At 35.5% G+C, this 17,170-nt stretch overlaps 1 protein-coding gene across 1 annotated transcript in view; it reads left to right on the top strand.

The window, feature by feature from the left end:
• Positions 1–16,924, top strand: part of Afg3l2 (AFG3 like matrix AAA peptidase subunit 2) — a 90,420-nt gene extending 73,496 nt beyond the window's left edge. The window contains exons 11-13 of the mRNA XM_089095494.1: positions 4,776–4,970; positions 14,079–14,235; positions 16,756–16,924. Coding sequence (XP_088951620.1) covers positions 4,776–4,970; positions 14,079–14,235; positions 16,756–16,826 — 423 coding nt within the window. The 3' untranslated portion in view covers positions 16,827–16,924. The remainder of the gene's footprint in view (positions 1–4,775; positions 4,971–14,078; positions 14,236–16,755) is intronic.
• The last annotated feature ends 246 nt before the right edge of the window (positions 16,925–17,170 follow it).

Here is a 17,170-nt window from a genome sequence, read left to right as displayed (position 1 = left end):
GCAGGAGAAAGGACGCTGAGATTTGACAGCAGTTTCTGGTGAAGCACAAATCGTTGTTTCAGCTCGGAAGTGAAGTGGTCCAGGAAAGGAATAAAGAGCGAGGTTCTATAGTGGTTGAGAAGGTCTGGATCGTCTGCATGCATACTCCGGTCACCTCTCGTCCATGGACATGTCATCTCCAGTCCTAAGTCGCTGGCAAAACGCTGAGCTTCGTCGAAAATAGACGTGAAAGCAGTAGCAGCATTTCCTCGCATTGCCTTTGTTTTTGAAAGGACAGTTTCCACGTACCTGCATGCAGCTGCAAAATCACAGTCAACTGACTGAAGAGTCTTGCACAGTGGAAGCGTAAGGCAGAAAAGCTCATTGCCCACATGGAGACACACAACAAATTGCGATTGGTTCATCGTCTCCAGCAACTGCGCCGCTTTTGCAGAAGTTTCTGCATTTCCGTTCTCTTCAAGAGCTTCCAGGGATCGCAGGGTTGGTCGGTACAGCTCAAGAAAACGCACGACTGAATCGTGGCGCTCCACCCACCTAGTTTCGCAGAGTCCGGTTTAAGTATGTTTCCTCGAATCCGGTAGTATTTCGTTGATCTTCTCTTTTAAATTCTGTGTCCTGAGTGGGGAAGTATGGTAAAAACTGCAGACTTGTGACAAGACACCGAAGAAATGCTTAAACTCCAGAATAGAGCATACAGAAAAGATGACCAAGTTGAGACTGTGTGCACCACAAGAGATGTAAAGCGTCTTCAGATGCTTTCCAGGTATAACACCCTGAAAACCCCTAAGATGTCCACTCATCGCTGCCTCACTGCCATATCCCTGACCAACCATCTTGTTCAGATTAAGACCAAGGCTTTCGAGAAATCGCAGGATTGATGAAGCCAAACCTTACCCAGTCAAATCAGAAACTGGGGTAAAACCAAGGTAGTCCTCATGCAAGTTCCCTTCGAAAGTGTAGCGGACGCAAACAGACAGCTGCTCGTTATTTGACACGTCTGCCGTTTCATCAGCAATCACCGAAAAGCATGGACTGGGGTTTGCTCTTTTCACAATAGACTGCTAAAGAAGCTCCCCAGATGCGGTGATAATACCATTCTGGATGATGGGAGAAAGGTATATGGCATTTTCGGCCGCAGAAGGAAGATGGTTCTTCAGAACAGCGTCACCATGTCTCGCCCTCAGCCGCAGTAATGATCGGAAGTTACCATCATTGTTAGAAGGTTCTGGATCCGAGACCGAAATTGGGCCGGAATCTTTGGTACCACGAAGGGCCAGCTGTTGCCGCCCACAAAATATCACCGTCTCAACAATTGGTCACAACTTCTGGCGATTTTCTTGAACCTGCGCTTTCCTCGCCGCGTCTAGTTGGTGCACGATATTGTCCTGCCTTTTCTCCGAGACAGAAATGAAGTTTTCTGTCGATACGATGCAGTTTCTATGAAACTCTGCTTGTTGGTGAGCTGTTAAGCACTCTATCGCATCCTTCCAGTTCCTGAATGGTTTGGTGACTAGATTCCCCAAGTGCTGGCAGCCTTTGCCAGCTGTCTCTGACGAGAACAGAACGCTAAATCTGCAAAAAGCAGCGTCCTCAGACGGAGAGTAGGACATCCAACTGAAACGGGTGAGCCAAGTTAACTGAAACTTCAGCTTCCGTTTTTCAGATACTGGAAAAATGTAGGAGATATCTGGAGTCCAAGGGCTCTTCAGCAAACGTAGTTTAGAATTTGCATCGAGACTGGATGATTTGGTGACAGAACGACCGATGTCATTTGCAAACAACGACAGAGACTGGGTTAGTGCGTGTTGCGTCGTGGTTGGTTCCAGGGTGTGTGATTCAGAAGTTTCAACGATGGCTCCAGTGCCCTTCAGATCCACAGGTGTAGATGAATGCTCTGCAGACGTCCCACAAACGCCACTGTCAGAAACATTTCTGGTCCGCTTGGGCGCGAAAAACGACGTAATGTCACACTTCATCTTCATGTTGAAAATCGCTCTTCTCTTATCCAAGTCCGAAATTGAACTGAACTAACAATCTTGCACTCTCTTATAACATTTACCTAATCCTAATTTACTATGCAAGGTCTGACCTAATTTACCTTCTAATTTACCTAATTTAAATCCTAATTTACCTCGAGCCCCTATTAATCCTAATTTACTATGCAAGGTCTGACCTTGCATAATAAGGCGAACATGGGGTTACCTAATTGCATATTTTTTTCTGGTAAGGTTTTGTCTTTACAGGTATGTTTTAGACTAATTTTCGACTCGGTCAAAAATTTATGGGGGGGGGGGGGTTCAAACCGGGTACCCCCCCCCCCTGGATACGGCCTTGGGCTCATCTACATTTTTAATTTTTGAATATTTTGCTTGTGATGATTATGATGATATTAGACGATGATTGTGAGGGTTCAATAGATTTTTATATTAAACTAACGTGCTATTTAAGTGTGAAAGGTTACCTCATATTACCTTAAATTGCACTTGTTATTGACACGACAAAATACTGTGTCCGCCACACTAGTGATGATCGTGGGGTGTGTCATCTGTGGTGTCCCAAGAAGTGTGCCACGGTTTGTTCACCCATTCTTTATCCACCAACAACTTAATCGCATCCACGCTGGTAGAGCTAACGTTACGTTAAGGTTGTGCTTAGCATAACTTTATTTAACATTTAGCATAAAAATGTGTGAAAAATGCTTAAGCGTAAAAAGCAACGTGACGTAAATAATTTGTAGTAAAATATATTTTTGTTGCTCCTAACTTATATTAACAAAGATTCATATTAACCGACAAAACTACAGAAAGAAATGGTTTTATGAAAAAAGAACTTAAAAAAAAAATTGAGAGATTAAAAAAAAAGAGTTTTAAAAGATTTTTTAAAATGAGATTAGAAAAAAAAAATTAAATTGCAGCATTTTATTAAGAAGAAAAAGCAAATTAAAGACTCGTAGATAAATATCGAAATTTGTTGAAAAATTGTTTATTGAAACATTTTACTTAGAATATATTTTGTGAAAAGCAAAAAACACGAATGGGTTTTCAGTGATGGTAAAGCTGCTGGTGTAGGATTGAATGAAAGTAGGGAATTGCAGCAGTTAGAAAGTTTTGTGTGAAAAGTGGATCTTTTTAAGCTATATTTATTCACTTTTATAGCAACGGTGAAAGATTTTTTCTTTTTAAGCAAATACCCCCTTCATTTTTCATATAGCATGAAAAAAACACGCTAGCATTGGGATGTCAATTATATGTGAATACCTTTTCAATTCACTTAAAATAACTCCAGGAATTAAAAATAAGCACAAAGTAAGGTACAAATGAAGACAAGTACAGGTGAGTTCCAATCATCGTTTTTCAAATCATTCCAGGATTTCAATTCCCTTCTTCCCCCCTCTAAAATTTCCCCTCAAAAATTCCCTTCGGAAAGTTTCTTCGCCCTGAAAAACCCCCGCATAAAGTTCCCTCCCCTATCCCACAAAGAAATTTCGAATGTTTCCCTGTAACCTTTATTACTTCTAAACAACTGTTGGATTCTGTAACTTAATCCCTTTCTCCAGGGGCTGTGGGGAGTTATGTCCCAAAAGGCATATTTATTGGACCTTTATACTATATCAAATGGCTATGTCAAAATTTTGATCGGATGTCTTTGGTAAAAAAAGGGGCTTGGGGGAGAGCTAGTTGCCTTCCAATATTCTTGGTCTCTTAAAAAAGGCACTAAAACTTTTGATTTCTGTTCGAATGAGCACTCTCTCGATCATCTAGGACCATTGGATCGATATGATCACCCCCTGGAAAAATAAACTAAATACCATCTTTCTTCCGGCAAAAAAAACAATAAATATACCGAAGTTCACATTTTATGAAAACCTCTACAGTAGGTTTTTCTGATATGTTAAATCTGGCGGTGTAATTTTCATTTAGATTGCATGAACTTTTGGGGATGTTTTCCCCCCTTATTCGAAAATCAGGCAAATTCTCTCAGGTATGGTTATATATCTAGAATCAGCATAAAAAACCTATTCTTTTGATATATCTATTGTTATCAAAATACTGTTTTTTTAGAGTTTCGGCTACTATTGGGCTGAGTCGCTCCTTCCTTACAGTTCGTTACCACACACTATTTGATCAAGCAACTTTTCTCAGACTCGTAGCTTATGATGGGTTATATTAAACTACTGGATTTTGAATATTTTGATTCGGTATAATCCCGACAGGGTACGAAATTCGGAAATCCTCAGGTCCTTCAAACTCCCACCCCTGTCCGAGCAGCTTGAGTCTCGCTCGCTGCGTTGGTATGGTCATCTGCTCCGTCTGCCTGCCCAAACACCCGCCCCGCTCATTTTCGATTTCGACCCAGCTGCAAACGGCTGGAGGTGTCCTAGGGGAAGACCACGCACCAGATGGGCGGACGTCATCCGTGATCGGCTCGCCTCCAGAAACATCAACCCGGCTGAAGCAACAACCCTCGCCCTGAACCGACCACTCTGGAGAAGACTGACGGCGCTGACGACTGGTTCCCTCTACGCTGGCGACGCTGCCGAGCAAGAGCTTTAACGAACGAACGAACGAAGGTATAAAAGGTCAATTCTTTTGATATATTAATTGGTATCAAAATTCCTTTTTTAGAGTTTCAATTACTATTGGGCCGAGCTGCTCCTTACTTACAGTTATTACCACGAACTGCTTGATAGGGGTGTCCTTGGATAGCGTCTTTTCCTGTGCTAGTTAAAGCACTGTCTTGTTTTTTAGATAATTGGTATTTGTTCTTCTCTTTAGGTTGCACATTTTGGTATGAATGAGAAGGTAGGGTATGTCAGTTTTGACATGCCTCAGCAAGGGGAAATGGTCATGGAAAAACCCTATTCTGAGGCGACATCACAATTAATTGACAATGAAGTCAGGAGTTTGATAGATGGGGCATATAAGCACTGTAAAAATTTGTTGACTAACCGTCAAGAAGAAGTTAAGAAGGTCAGTAATTTTTTCAAGTTTTTTTAATTTTTCCTTTTTTGTGGGACTAATATTTTATTTTTAAGTAATATGCATTATTATTTTTTTCAAGAAATATTTACCATATTCAACATCTTCTCAGCGTTCTGCGGGATGCCCTTCCGTTTTGGGGCACTCCAGTGGTGTTCTGAAATTACGAAAATTCAGCAAAAATAGTTCTTTTTTTCCAGAATCTCTCTGTTTACCTTAAGTTCCTTTCCTTGGAATTTACTCAGTAACTGGTGCACAAATTAAGGAAACCAAGAGGGATTCCCTATGGGTCTTGAAAAAAACTGCTCTTTTCTATATTAAAAGTTAAAAAACCCCTGGATTTTGTAAAAAAGAAATTAAATCTTTATAAAAAATGAAATTGAAAAAAATTCCTTACCCCTCCCCACCCCCTCCATAAATTTTGTGAATTGACGCCCTTGCCGACTAATACCCGAAATTTCACTTAATTGAAAAACCTCATCTTCTCGGCATCTTACACAACGATACACTTTTCAAGTTTGGCACTGTTTTCTTTTTATATCTTTTTAAAATTCAATTCAATATAACACAACCCTTTCTACCTGCTCAAAAAAAAAAGAAGATCAAAACTCAAATATAAATTGAAATATCGTTGTGTGTTAAAAATTGCTAGTACCGCAGACAGGGTAAAATCTGATGACTTCATTAAAAACTAAGAAATTCCAAAGAAAATCGGCTTTTCATATGATTAATCTCCAATGCGGTAGACTTTAAGCTGAAATTTGTCGATAAGTAATAATTTTCAGAATTTTCGGTTTTCAAGAATAATATAAAGTCAAAATCGAGTCTACCAGAATTAGCCCTAGGTTAGCTTCAGAAAATCTTGGCAGGTTAAGTTTATTTTAAGCTGGTCCAATCTCCAATCAAAGTCGATGCTTCATATACACCTCTGACTTTTAAATTACTAAGGCCAGTGAAAATGAATTTTGATTTTTGAATTGGTTAAGTGGAAAGTCACAATTACTGTATATACATCTTCAAATATTAGAAAAAATCGAGATTGAATTTTTAATGAAAAAGACCTCTATAAGCAGCTATGGAATTGTGGTAGTTGCGGGTGACATTTGAAAAAGAAAACTTTTATGTTATTATTTATCATTATTTATTATTATTATTTATTTATTTACATTATTTGCTCTTTTTTCACTTTTATCCTCCTTCTTACGCTTTTATTGACCCTTTTCAATTTACTTTTTTTGACATGACATGGCCTGTATATACATATTTTTAGATTTTTCATTGATTTGTCTATTTTTTTTGACAATTTTGATAAAGTAAAGTTGCATTCTTTTGCCAGTTTTATATGTGCCATTTTTTTTAAATCTTTTTGGATGGTATTATGTTTTTTGTTTTGACTTCGAAGCACAATTTTGGCTTAGCCGGGCTTGTAATAGTAATTTTTTCGAATAAATCTTATCTTAATCAGCCGAAAGATTTGAAACAAATTGCACCAAACAGCTTAAGGACCTGTAGATCTTTGATTCTGCAGTTGTCAGTGGAATTGGACTGATCGTTAATGTTTCAGTTTTTAGGGAGGGAAAGCGTTGTCAAATTTAGGGAGTTAGTTTGTTTATTTATCTTCATGGTTCAACTTGGCAACGCTGACGGAAATGTGGTACTGCCCTGAAAATTTCCTAATTTTGAAACAGCCGAAAGAAAAATCTGAGAAGATCCTAGTTTTCAAGTATAAATAGACGAAAGGTGTGTTCAGAAGGGAGGGGGGGGAGGTTTGTTTATTTTGATGTCGTCGATAAATAGTTCTTTCACATTCGCCGTAGCACCTTTAACAATAGCTTAATTTGTGACTTTAAGCTACTTTGTGTTGTCTTGTGCAATAAATTTCGTCCGTAACTTGGGTAGTGCACTAGCAGATCCAGGGGGACGGGGCTGACATCCCCCCCCCCGCCCAAAAGATTCTTCTGACTCTCATTCCTTGTTTTTTCTCTGTCTTTAATTAAAAATAATTAAAAAATAAAGTTTTATGTGATTAATGAATTGAAAATGATTTTGTTAATGAATAAAAATTTTGCATGAAATTTCGTGGGAGATGGGTGGGAGGGGGGGGGAATCAAGATTTTGCCCCAGGTGAAAGAGAGGCCAGGACTGGTACTTCTTAATTGGAAACTCAATAGCTGCCTGAAAATGGAATTTATAGATGATTACAAAGAAGGAAAAGATCAAAAATTGTATTTTAAAGGCAAAATTAAAATACTGAAGAAACACACAAAGCGAATATTTCGAGAGAACAACCGCCCCTTTTCGTTAGCGTGAACAGAATAATATAATCAAGGAAAATGCAGAAGAAAAAAAGAAAACAACCGTTGAACGTCAACAAAACCAATGAAAAAAGAACAGCCAAAAAATCAAAAGATAAATAAAATTAAATAAAATACAAAAATTATAAGAATTGTTCTCTCGAAATATTTGCTTTGTGTGTTTCTTCAGTATTTTCGTTTGGCCTTTAAAAACCCCATTTTTGATCGTTTTCTTTCTTTCTGTTATGACAGGCCAATGTGGTTTAAGAAATTATCTTTATAGATGAGCAATTGATGAAAAAATAAGTTCGAAAACTTTTCTTAGAAAGCCTTTCACGCTTCGATCCCATTTTCATTTTTTCAGTTTTAGAATAGTTTGCTTATGATGATTGTGACGATTTTAGACAATGATTACGATGGTTTTATGAATGTTTGCGTTAGCCTTGTGTGAAAGGACGTTTAATTTTGGAAGGTTACATTTAACCTAACGTAACTTAAAAACTCGGCAATTTAGGTAACTTAACTTAAAAGAATAATGCAGCTAGAAGACTTGCAACAACGAGCATTACGTACGATTAAAAGAGAATTTCGTACGTAATTTGAAGCCACGTAAAGCATTTGTTGTAAACTATCTACTATTAAACTGAGAAAGTTCTGTTATCACTAATCTACCACTTGACTTGTCGAAATATATGCATTATTGCTTTCTTTGTCCTGTATATCGTCTGGAAAACGCAAGATATAAGGATTTAAAGTGAACATCCTCTTTATTTTATCGGTTTTCATATGTTGATTTTATAAACTAGTTTGGGAGAAAATAAACTGACTTGGCTTTCCTCAGGAAAGGGAAGCCCTGTGATAAGGGGTGAGTGATAAAATATAGGAATGTTTGTCAATAACTGGAATATAGCAGAGGGTAATGAATTTATGCAAATTGTGTATTTCTAACCTGAGTTCAAATGTTATTGTCGATTCTCCTTTGGGGATTTAGAAACCTTTGAGAAAAGCTGTGGGAAAATAGAGAAAAACTAATTTTCGTTTTCAGTGAAGAAGGGGATTTTTATTCCCTAATAGATTTGTTGCCAATTTGAGATGACTCATTAGTCATTTAAATTAGTCATTATAATTAGTATATGATAGTGCATTTGGCTCTCTTGATGGGAGAGAAATCTCCCATTTTAAATAACATTGTCAGGTTGTTGATTTGAATTAGTTTTGGACGAATTTCTCATCGATACTTCGTTCATAATGTCAATTTGGATATGACATTATATATACAATTTGGATTGATTATATATATATATATATATATATATATATATATATATATATATATATATATATATATATATATATATATATATATATATGCATATGTTACTGTGAAGTGTAAAGTAATAGATAATAGAAAGAAAGTAATATAACATATAGAGTATGAAAAATATAGACTACTTTGTAAAGTACGGAGTAAAATAAATAATTCACTAAATTAAACTGTAGAGTTTATCGTAAATCTCACCATAATATTCTTTTTGTGGACTCAAATGGAGTACGAGCATATAAAACTGTCGGATCTCTGGACATCTTTCGTTTTGTGGAAAATGTGTAGGTGGAAGTGTGAAGGAAAGTAAATTTGAGATTGATAGTTTGAAAGAGATGGTATCGTGGTGACCATGTTCGTCAAGTTGACTTCTTTGGCGGAAAATTTGAGAAGTGAAAAGGGATTCTTTAGAAGAGACTCGCTCTGCTGCATATCAGGTGCACTAGCACTCATGCTATGGTTAGTTTGAATTTTTGAGTGAAGTGAGCGGGAAGTTCAGATGGAAATAGGGCAAGCCAATGGAGCTTTCAATCGACTAAAGCCAGTATGGCGATCGGAAAGTATTCTACGAAGTTGAAATTGAGGCTGTGTAATAGCAATGTCCTTTCTGCAATTCTCTACAGCAGCAAATGCTGGAAATTAAATCATCAACAAGAGACACGGATACTTTCCTTAGAAAACAACTGCTTTCAGAGGATTTTGAGCATCGACTGGAGAGATGACGTCACAAACCAAATAGTCCCCTCTATCTCAGGCCAGACCATAATCAACGACATTTTCGTTGTCTGCAATGAAGGTGGTGGTACCAGAAAGACAATAGGATCCCGAGACAGATTTTCGAATGATAACCTCAGGAAAGCCACAGAAGAAGTCGACCAAAGAATACCTGGCGTCGCACCTATCAACGGGTTCTGTCAAACAATCACGCGACGATTTAACCCCAACGGGAAGATGTTTGGGCAGGAAGACTGGTAGCTCCTACGTGACTCTGGTGGCTCAGGATCGTTGAAGGTCTAACAAAGATTGATCACTGGAATGTTCGTTTATGTTTTCTGGGAAGGTAGGAAAATTTATTCTTTAAAACAAGCATTTATTACAGCCAGTCTTCCGTTCACATATGCTCATCTTTCACACTGTGGTTATTAACGCCTTTGGCAAGAAGCACAAATAACGTAATCAATAAAGAAACTATTGTATTCAGTTCCTTTGGCTTTATCCTTTCACAAGTACAATAAACAAGAATAGTGCCTTCGAACATGTCAAGACTACTTAGCCGACAAGCTCGGTTATTTATCCTTAACGTTTCACGAGACGTAAGTGACGTCAAAGCTTAAGAGGATTGCTACTTGAAATAGTCTGGATTAGATGTTGGATAACTTACGCATGATAATCCCAGAATGCATTATATGTAGAGAACAAAAAAGGGACAATAGAGAGGAAAAGTGAGATACCCATAGGTATATTTCGAGGGGTCGCTCTCTCTTAGAAATCATGCACACCAGATTGCGTGTGTCAAGCGCGGGTGAAGCGGGTCATGCATTTTGGGTACTCTGCCAAATGTTTTGGGGACTATGCCAATCATAGCGGAACTATGCCAGACACATGGCCTTCCAATATGTAAACCACATTGTGAGAAGTCAACGTTTGCTTGTAAAATGTAAATAAGCTGTTTTTGCATTGGAGCACACGTGATCAATGCTGCTGTTCGCCTAGTTGTCTATAAGTGTTTCAACTAATACGCGTCCAGATTAGTATCTGTTGTTATTTCTTATATATTACATCCAGGGAAATTAGATCTATCCCGATAAGCCGGTTTAGGGATGTTCAAACGCTCTCAAATAAATGTCAAATTTCATGACTTTTTCAGACAGAAATAAACACTGACATAACTGCAGATATTTATGATATGGATTTGAGGTCAGCAATTATTGACAAAGTTGATGCATAAAAAAAGATTTCAAGTTATTGCTGGCATTTATCGATATTCTGTGTTTTTATTTTATGTCCTATATATGCTGCTCATAAAAAAAGAGGACAATCAAAACGGCTAAACATCGGTAATTCTTTTCTTCTGAATACCTTTTTGTGGTCTACTCATGTGATTTAGTTGTTGATTTTGTGTTTGTGTTAGTCTCTTGCGAGTTTTTTGCTCTACTTTTTTCTGATAGATATTTGCTTTTTGTTGGAGGTCAGCAATACATACAATGCCATGAGGACTCCTGGATAATTGAGCTGAAGTTTGAAATATTTTGGAGAAAGCAATATAATTAAGCGGTATTTTAAAGAAAGTAGCAAATAGTAAGGGTAACTTATAAGAGAAATTAGCGCTAGCGTCTATTAAAAAAAATGACCACCGCCGTCTAGCGTTTGGCGTTTCTTGGAAGTTTTTCAAGCTTTCTAATTGAGTTTATCAGAAACAGAGATCAGACAGTTATTATTGCAGTAATTTTGCCAACTAAACAAATTTTCCTTTTTATTATTGTGAAAGCATGCCAAGAAACGCCAAACCCTAGATTAGTGTGGTTATAAGTTTCCGAACTCTTTTGAAAGCAGTATTTTGGTTGAAAAAACATTTATTATTAGTGATCAGTAGTGCCCAAATTTCTTGTGATTCTGATTTTCCGTAAAATCAAATCTGCTATTAATACAAAATTAAAAAAAAAAGAAGCAAATAAGGCGTTTCCGATATCTTTCTTTTGGCAAAAAATACAAAATTTAACAGTTTTGCAGATAGAAGCTTGAAACCTCTACAGTATTGTTCTCTTATACGCCAAATTTGATGAAATGATTTTCATTATGGTTCCTTGACTTTTTGGGACTGTTTCCTTTTTTTCGAAATTCAAGCAAAAATTCTGAGGCTCGTAGCTTTTGATGAGTAACATTAAGTTTAATAAATTTTATATATTTGGAATCATTTTATAAGTCAATTCTATTGATGTATCTATTGTCATCGAAATTCCGATTTTTAGAGTATCGGTTACTATTGGGCCGAGTCACTCCTTAGCGTGGTTTGTTACCACGAACGGATTGAAAATTTAATTTCTGATTTTTTTATTTCTTGAAGATAGATATTTTATCTTGAGTTTCTTCTGTGAAACTATGCTGAGGGATCATTTTTAAACCCCAGTGTCTCTATTTAATAAGCAAAATGGAAATTTATAAGTATAATAAACAACAGGTAGTAATGCTTTATATAAAGATAGTGAAGAAAACAAACAAAAAAAGAGAGAATATTTCTGCTTCATTCTTGGAAAATTCTATGAAAAATAAAAATGAATAGATAAACCCTCCATGAAAATAAAAACTAGTTTAAACGAGAAAAGTGAAATATGAAAACATTCTAAGGCATTAAAAAAAATTTTTATATGAGTAAAAAAAAAGTAAATCAAAAGTAGCTCGTTGTTTATATACGCCTATATTTTCATTTATTTATAACCGTTAATAGACTTTGTGTACGCCCTATGTTTTATCTATCTACTATTATGATAAATTTTGGAATGTATTCTGTTCACCTTCTCAAAGGAAGTAAGAGAGAATAAGAAGCGGTTTAAGGTCTAAGTATCGCTTCTCTCATGGGTATCGGGTACCCGGAAGCGTAGAAGAAAGTTAAATTAGAAAACGGAGGAACTCCTCGGGGAAATCCCCTTAATCATAACTTTTATAATACCTTAATATGTTCATATTCTAGTCAAATTTCCCCCCTAAAGTTTCAAGGTGAGACCGCTTTACTTGTTAACCCCCAAGTCTTTGATCGTATTAGTCAAGTATGCTTCAACGGATTTAAGACATCTCATTTTGAATTTCCCTAATTACTCTATGGTTTCTAGCTGTAGGTCAGGGAAGTTAAACGCCAAGGGAACGGAACCTTAATTTCCCGGTTTAACTGGTTAAGAAGTTCAAGGGGACCCATGGCTTTTCTAATCTCTTTTGCTGCTGTATTCTTTTGGATTGACCTATGTTTTACTTAATGCTCTAGATTTGATTTGATTTTGAGGGGTATGTCCCCTGCGTAATGTTTGGTATGTTATCTTTCGGTTCTCCTACAGTTTTCATATATCAACGAAAAAACACCATTCCGTAGCTGACATTCAACTTTATCCATCCGCCATATTTATTTATTTTTTTAATTTTGTTTTCTTTGTTTTTTATGATACGTTTTTAAAGTTTTTTTCAGTGACTCTCTAGTCAATTCCTTGACGAGAATGCCAGGGCTCAATTTGGATTCTCTTGTTTTCAAGACTTTTGAGGAAATTATAAAACTAGGTTTTTGATTGAATTCTTAGATTTTAATTAAATAGTGTTTTCAATTTTGGAGGATAGCACGGAAATCCTCTGCTACAATAAATTTATCATTTGTAATAAATCCTCCATAAATCTCCATAAATTCTGCGTAACAAATCCTCTGTAAAAATGAATAAAGCATATTAAATGATTGATATGGTTTATTCAGTAAGCAAGTGGATAAATGTGGGCTTTTTTTAGTATCTATTTTTTTAGAACTAAGTTTATACGTTCACAAGTTTATTGTTTTAAAATAGGAACTTATAACAAAAAAAAGTGCCAAAAAAGCGTTTTTTTTTTTTTTTTTTTTTTTTTTTTTTTTTTTTTTTTTTTTTTTTTTTTTTGAGAAGCCAATTAATAACAAAGTTTATGCCAAAAGTGTATAACTATTACATATTACATTTTCATAAATGGTGTATACATAAACAAAAAAGCTCAATAATATTTCAACCTGATGATTAATATGGAAACCATTGATAAATCTTCTATTTGTATTTTCTTTGTTGTCTATTTTGCGCTCTCAAACAATTTGGCTGCTGAATTGTGAACCTACTAAAATTAATTTTGCGTCGTTTGTATTTAGGAATTTAGTGATGTGTAGCAAGTTAATCCAAACAGCAAAAAAAATGAAACTTTTTCATGAAATTTTTTTATTTTGACTTATTTTCGCTGGGTTTTCGGCTTACTAAGTCGTGCCTATATAGAACTTCAGCAATGTGTAGCAAATTATTTCAATCACCAGAAAAATAATTTTTTTTATGCAAGTTTTTATTTCGGCTTTTTAATTAAATTTTGGCTTGGAATGGTTTGTCCAATTTCAACAGGGTTTTGCTATAAAGCTTATTACTGAGAAATTATATCAGATGTATAAAAAAAAATATATTTAAAAATGAAATTGAAAAGGAAAGGAAAAAGGAAATAAAGGATATTTTGAGACAAAAGTTGTTTTCTTCTTCGTGTTGGTTCCCTGCAAGAATTTGACTTGAAGTGGAAAAATACAATTATAGGCCTAGAATAAATTAAAGTATAAATGAATAAACCTCTTTTATAAGAAAAAGGCAAGAGATAAATTAACTTGAGGGGGAGGGATAAATTATATAATAATTAAATATTCAGGTAGGTTATCATATAATTAAGACTATTTTATTTTTTTTTATTTTTTTAATTAATCTTTATTTCTTTTTAATATCATTTTCTTTCTAGATTGCTGAGCGGTTACTTCTAAAAGAAAATCTAAACAGAGAAGATATGATAGAGCTGCTTGGAGCTAGACCTTTCCCTGAGAAATCTACGTATGAGCAGTTTGTTGAAGGCACCGGTTCCTTTGAAGAGGATACCGAATTACCAGAAGGCTTAAAAGGTATTTGCTTATTTTAGAAAAAATGAGAAAAAACAAATAATTGGAAAAAAAAACAAAGTGAAAAGTACAGATAAACCCATTGAAATAGGGTAAAAATGGGCTATAAGTTGCGCATAGGTACATAGGTTATGTATATGCACGAATGGCTATAATATAATAACAAAAAGAGAAATTAGCATATTTAAACAGCCTAAAAACAGGTTTCGCAGCTTGTACATAGGTATATAGACTATGCATATGTATTATAGATTATACATAGGTATATGCATCAATAGAATATGCTTTGAATGCTAATCTTGTACAGAATATCAAGTTGAAAATTACCAGTTAAAAGTTGTTAACATATGGGAAGTTATATCATTTTTGATAAAGTAAGAAAATATCCACTAAACGAGGTGGCAAGAGGCCACCAATCACTTAAAGAGAGTGATGGCCTCAAAGGATCCCATGGACATCGCTTTGGTCAATTCTCTACTAGAGGGTGCCATGACAACGCGAGAAAACGAAAAAGATGAAAAAGAACGAGAAGTAAAGGACAAAGAAAAGAAGAAATTGGACCTGAGAAGCCAGTTCAATCTCTCAAGGAAGTCGAAAAGATGAATGAGTTGGATAAATGAGTTCAAAAGATGAATGATGAATGGAGTGAGTTCAAAAGAAAAGATTGAGTTCAAAATTGAAAAGATGAATGATTTCAAAAGATGAATGAGCAAACTTCTGTCTTATGGATTGTTTTTATTTGTGTCTCGTCTTGAAGTTCTTTCTCTCTTTTTGTTTTAATTAAACATAAGTGAAAGTTTGAACAAAAAGAAAAGACAACTGACCCATCTTCAAGGTCCGATTCTTATACACATGATGATTCTTAGGGTGACTTGGCCACCGTTTCTGATTCGCGAGCAAAGAAATGTTTTGACCATGAATGGCAATCAATATCCCTTCCCATGTTGGTCCCTTTTGTCACCCCCAAATGTCAAGCTCCTTCTCTAATGAGCTGGAATCATCTTCAGTCCTGTTGAATTTTTCTTCTTTAAACTGACATACACATACGTATCGACTTGTCTTCAAAAGTCTTGTGAGTAGGAAAGGGTTAAAGGCATGTAAACACCTTCAGAGGTCTTTGTTTAGAGTCTTAACAAAGACCTCTGAAGATGCTGTACTAAGAAATCTGAATGTGACTAAACTTTAGACTATAGATCCGTTTCTGAAAAGTTCATTGACCTAGGAGAACTGGATTACGATTTCTTGCAAAAGCCGTACAACCTTGGTATCATCGTACAAGAATTAATTGCGAGTACTTTTGGAATCAGATTTAGCAAAACTGCTAGAAACATAAACACAACTCCCTAATATATTCCTTTCAGAGACCAATCTGACAGAGCCTATTTTTATTATTTTTTCTAATTTTAGTTTCAAATTGCTTAGTTGACCACTTTCTTTTCACAGTGAAAAGTCTGTTTTCTGAAAATGAGAATTAGTTCGAAAATCTGACAAAACATCTTTTTAGTGTAAAGCAATACCATTTTATTAACCGATTCGACCAAATCTGACTTCCTCCTTCCTGAGATTGGACTCCCTCCTCAAGAAAAGAATAAAACGAAAAAACAATGTCCTGGAAATATACTTTTTCCCAATTTTTACACCCCCCTCCTCCCGTAGAATGTGTTTATGTTATAGAGTATGTCGATTTGTAAAGATTGAGTATATTTCACTATTTTAATCAATTTAATTATACTGAACTAAAACCATAATCTCAGACCATGGCTGTATCCAGGGGAGGGAGGATGGCACCGGGTTTGCCCCTCCCCCCTCTCTCTCTTGGCATTTTCGTTCGACTCGTAAAAAAAAAAAAAAAAAAAAAAAAAAAAAAAAAAAAAAAAATCAAATTCAGGTTGCATATAAACACATTTTTGATGCGTTTTTTTTTGTAATCCCCCAACCCCTTCTCCCCACCCTCCCCCCCACACACACACACAAAAAAATAACATCCTCTGAACAAAATCCTGGGTACGCCCATGTCTCAGATTACTTAGCTATTTAACTAGTTTAGTGATGGTTAAGAGCTAATTCATATTATTAGCTTTTACAAAACAAAATTCAGCAAAATATCAACTTCGTCATTAGTGCTTTCATTATCTATTATTCCTGCTTTAAATTTAGGAATTAATGATTAATGTTTTTATTAATGTTATTTTATTAATTTTATTTATTAATTTTTATTCATTTTTAGCCACCCATCTAGGGCCAAACGAAAAGTTGGTCGTCTCCTAAAAGGGTAGGAGGATGTCATAAGGGTAGGGGATGTCCTAAAAGGGTAGGGGAAAATATAAGGGAAATGGGAACTTCTTGGAAGGGTGTAAAGAGGGAGGCTATGAATAGATTGGGATGGAGGAGGAGCTTGCGTAGCTGTGTTGGCCTCAGGCGGCTTGCCGCTGCAGTGTGTTGTTAGTAGTAGTAGTATTAACCCTATTATAGTTTATTTTAATGTGTCTTAGATTTATATTGATAATTTGTTTATATTTTTAGATTGGAACAAAAAGAAAGAAGAGAAGCCCAAGGAGGGAGAAGAGAAGGAAGTGGCGACAGCAGGAAGATAACTATGTAATTTATTAGTATCGTTGACTATCCATTGATTCGATTTTTGTGTATAGTATCTCGTTAAAAAAAAAAAAAAATATAAACTATTTTAATTTTTTTTTTCAAGATATTTAATCTCTTTGTGGAAGATAGCTCGATTTTTTGGTAGAACTAAACCAATGAGACTGGCTTAGTCAAAACTATATATTTGAACAGAGGGTTGTTATTGAGAATTCATAAACATAAGTTCTCTACGTGGCCTTGGGTAAATGTTCAATAAAAAGATGATGAGTTTGGTATGTACGTAGGAATTTATTCTGGGGGAGGGGCTAAAAAAATAATAAAAGTAAAAAAGAAATTTACA

The sequence above is a fragment of the Artemia sp. Qi Xiang Cuo genome, chromosome 10 (assembly GCF_049724085.1).
Source record: "Artemia sp. Qi Xiang Cuo chromosome 10, ASM4972408v1, whole genome shotgun sequence".
Taxonomy (NCBI): domain Eukaryota; kingdom Metazoa; phylum Arthropoda; class Branchiopoda; order Anostraca; family Artemiidae; genus Artemia; species Artemia sp. Qi Xiang Cuo.
The sequence above is the reverse complement of the archived record's forward strand: the minus strand, read 5'-3'. Positions and strand labels throughout refer to the sequence as shown.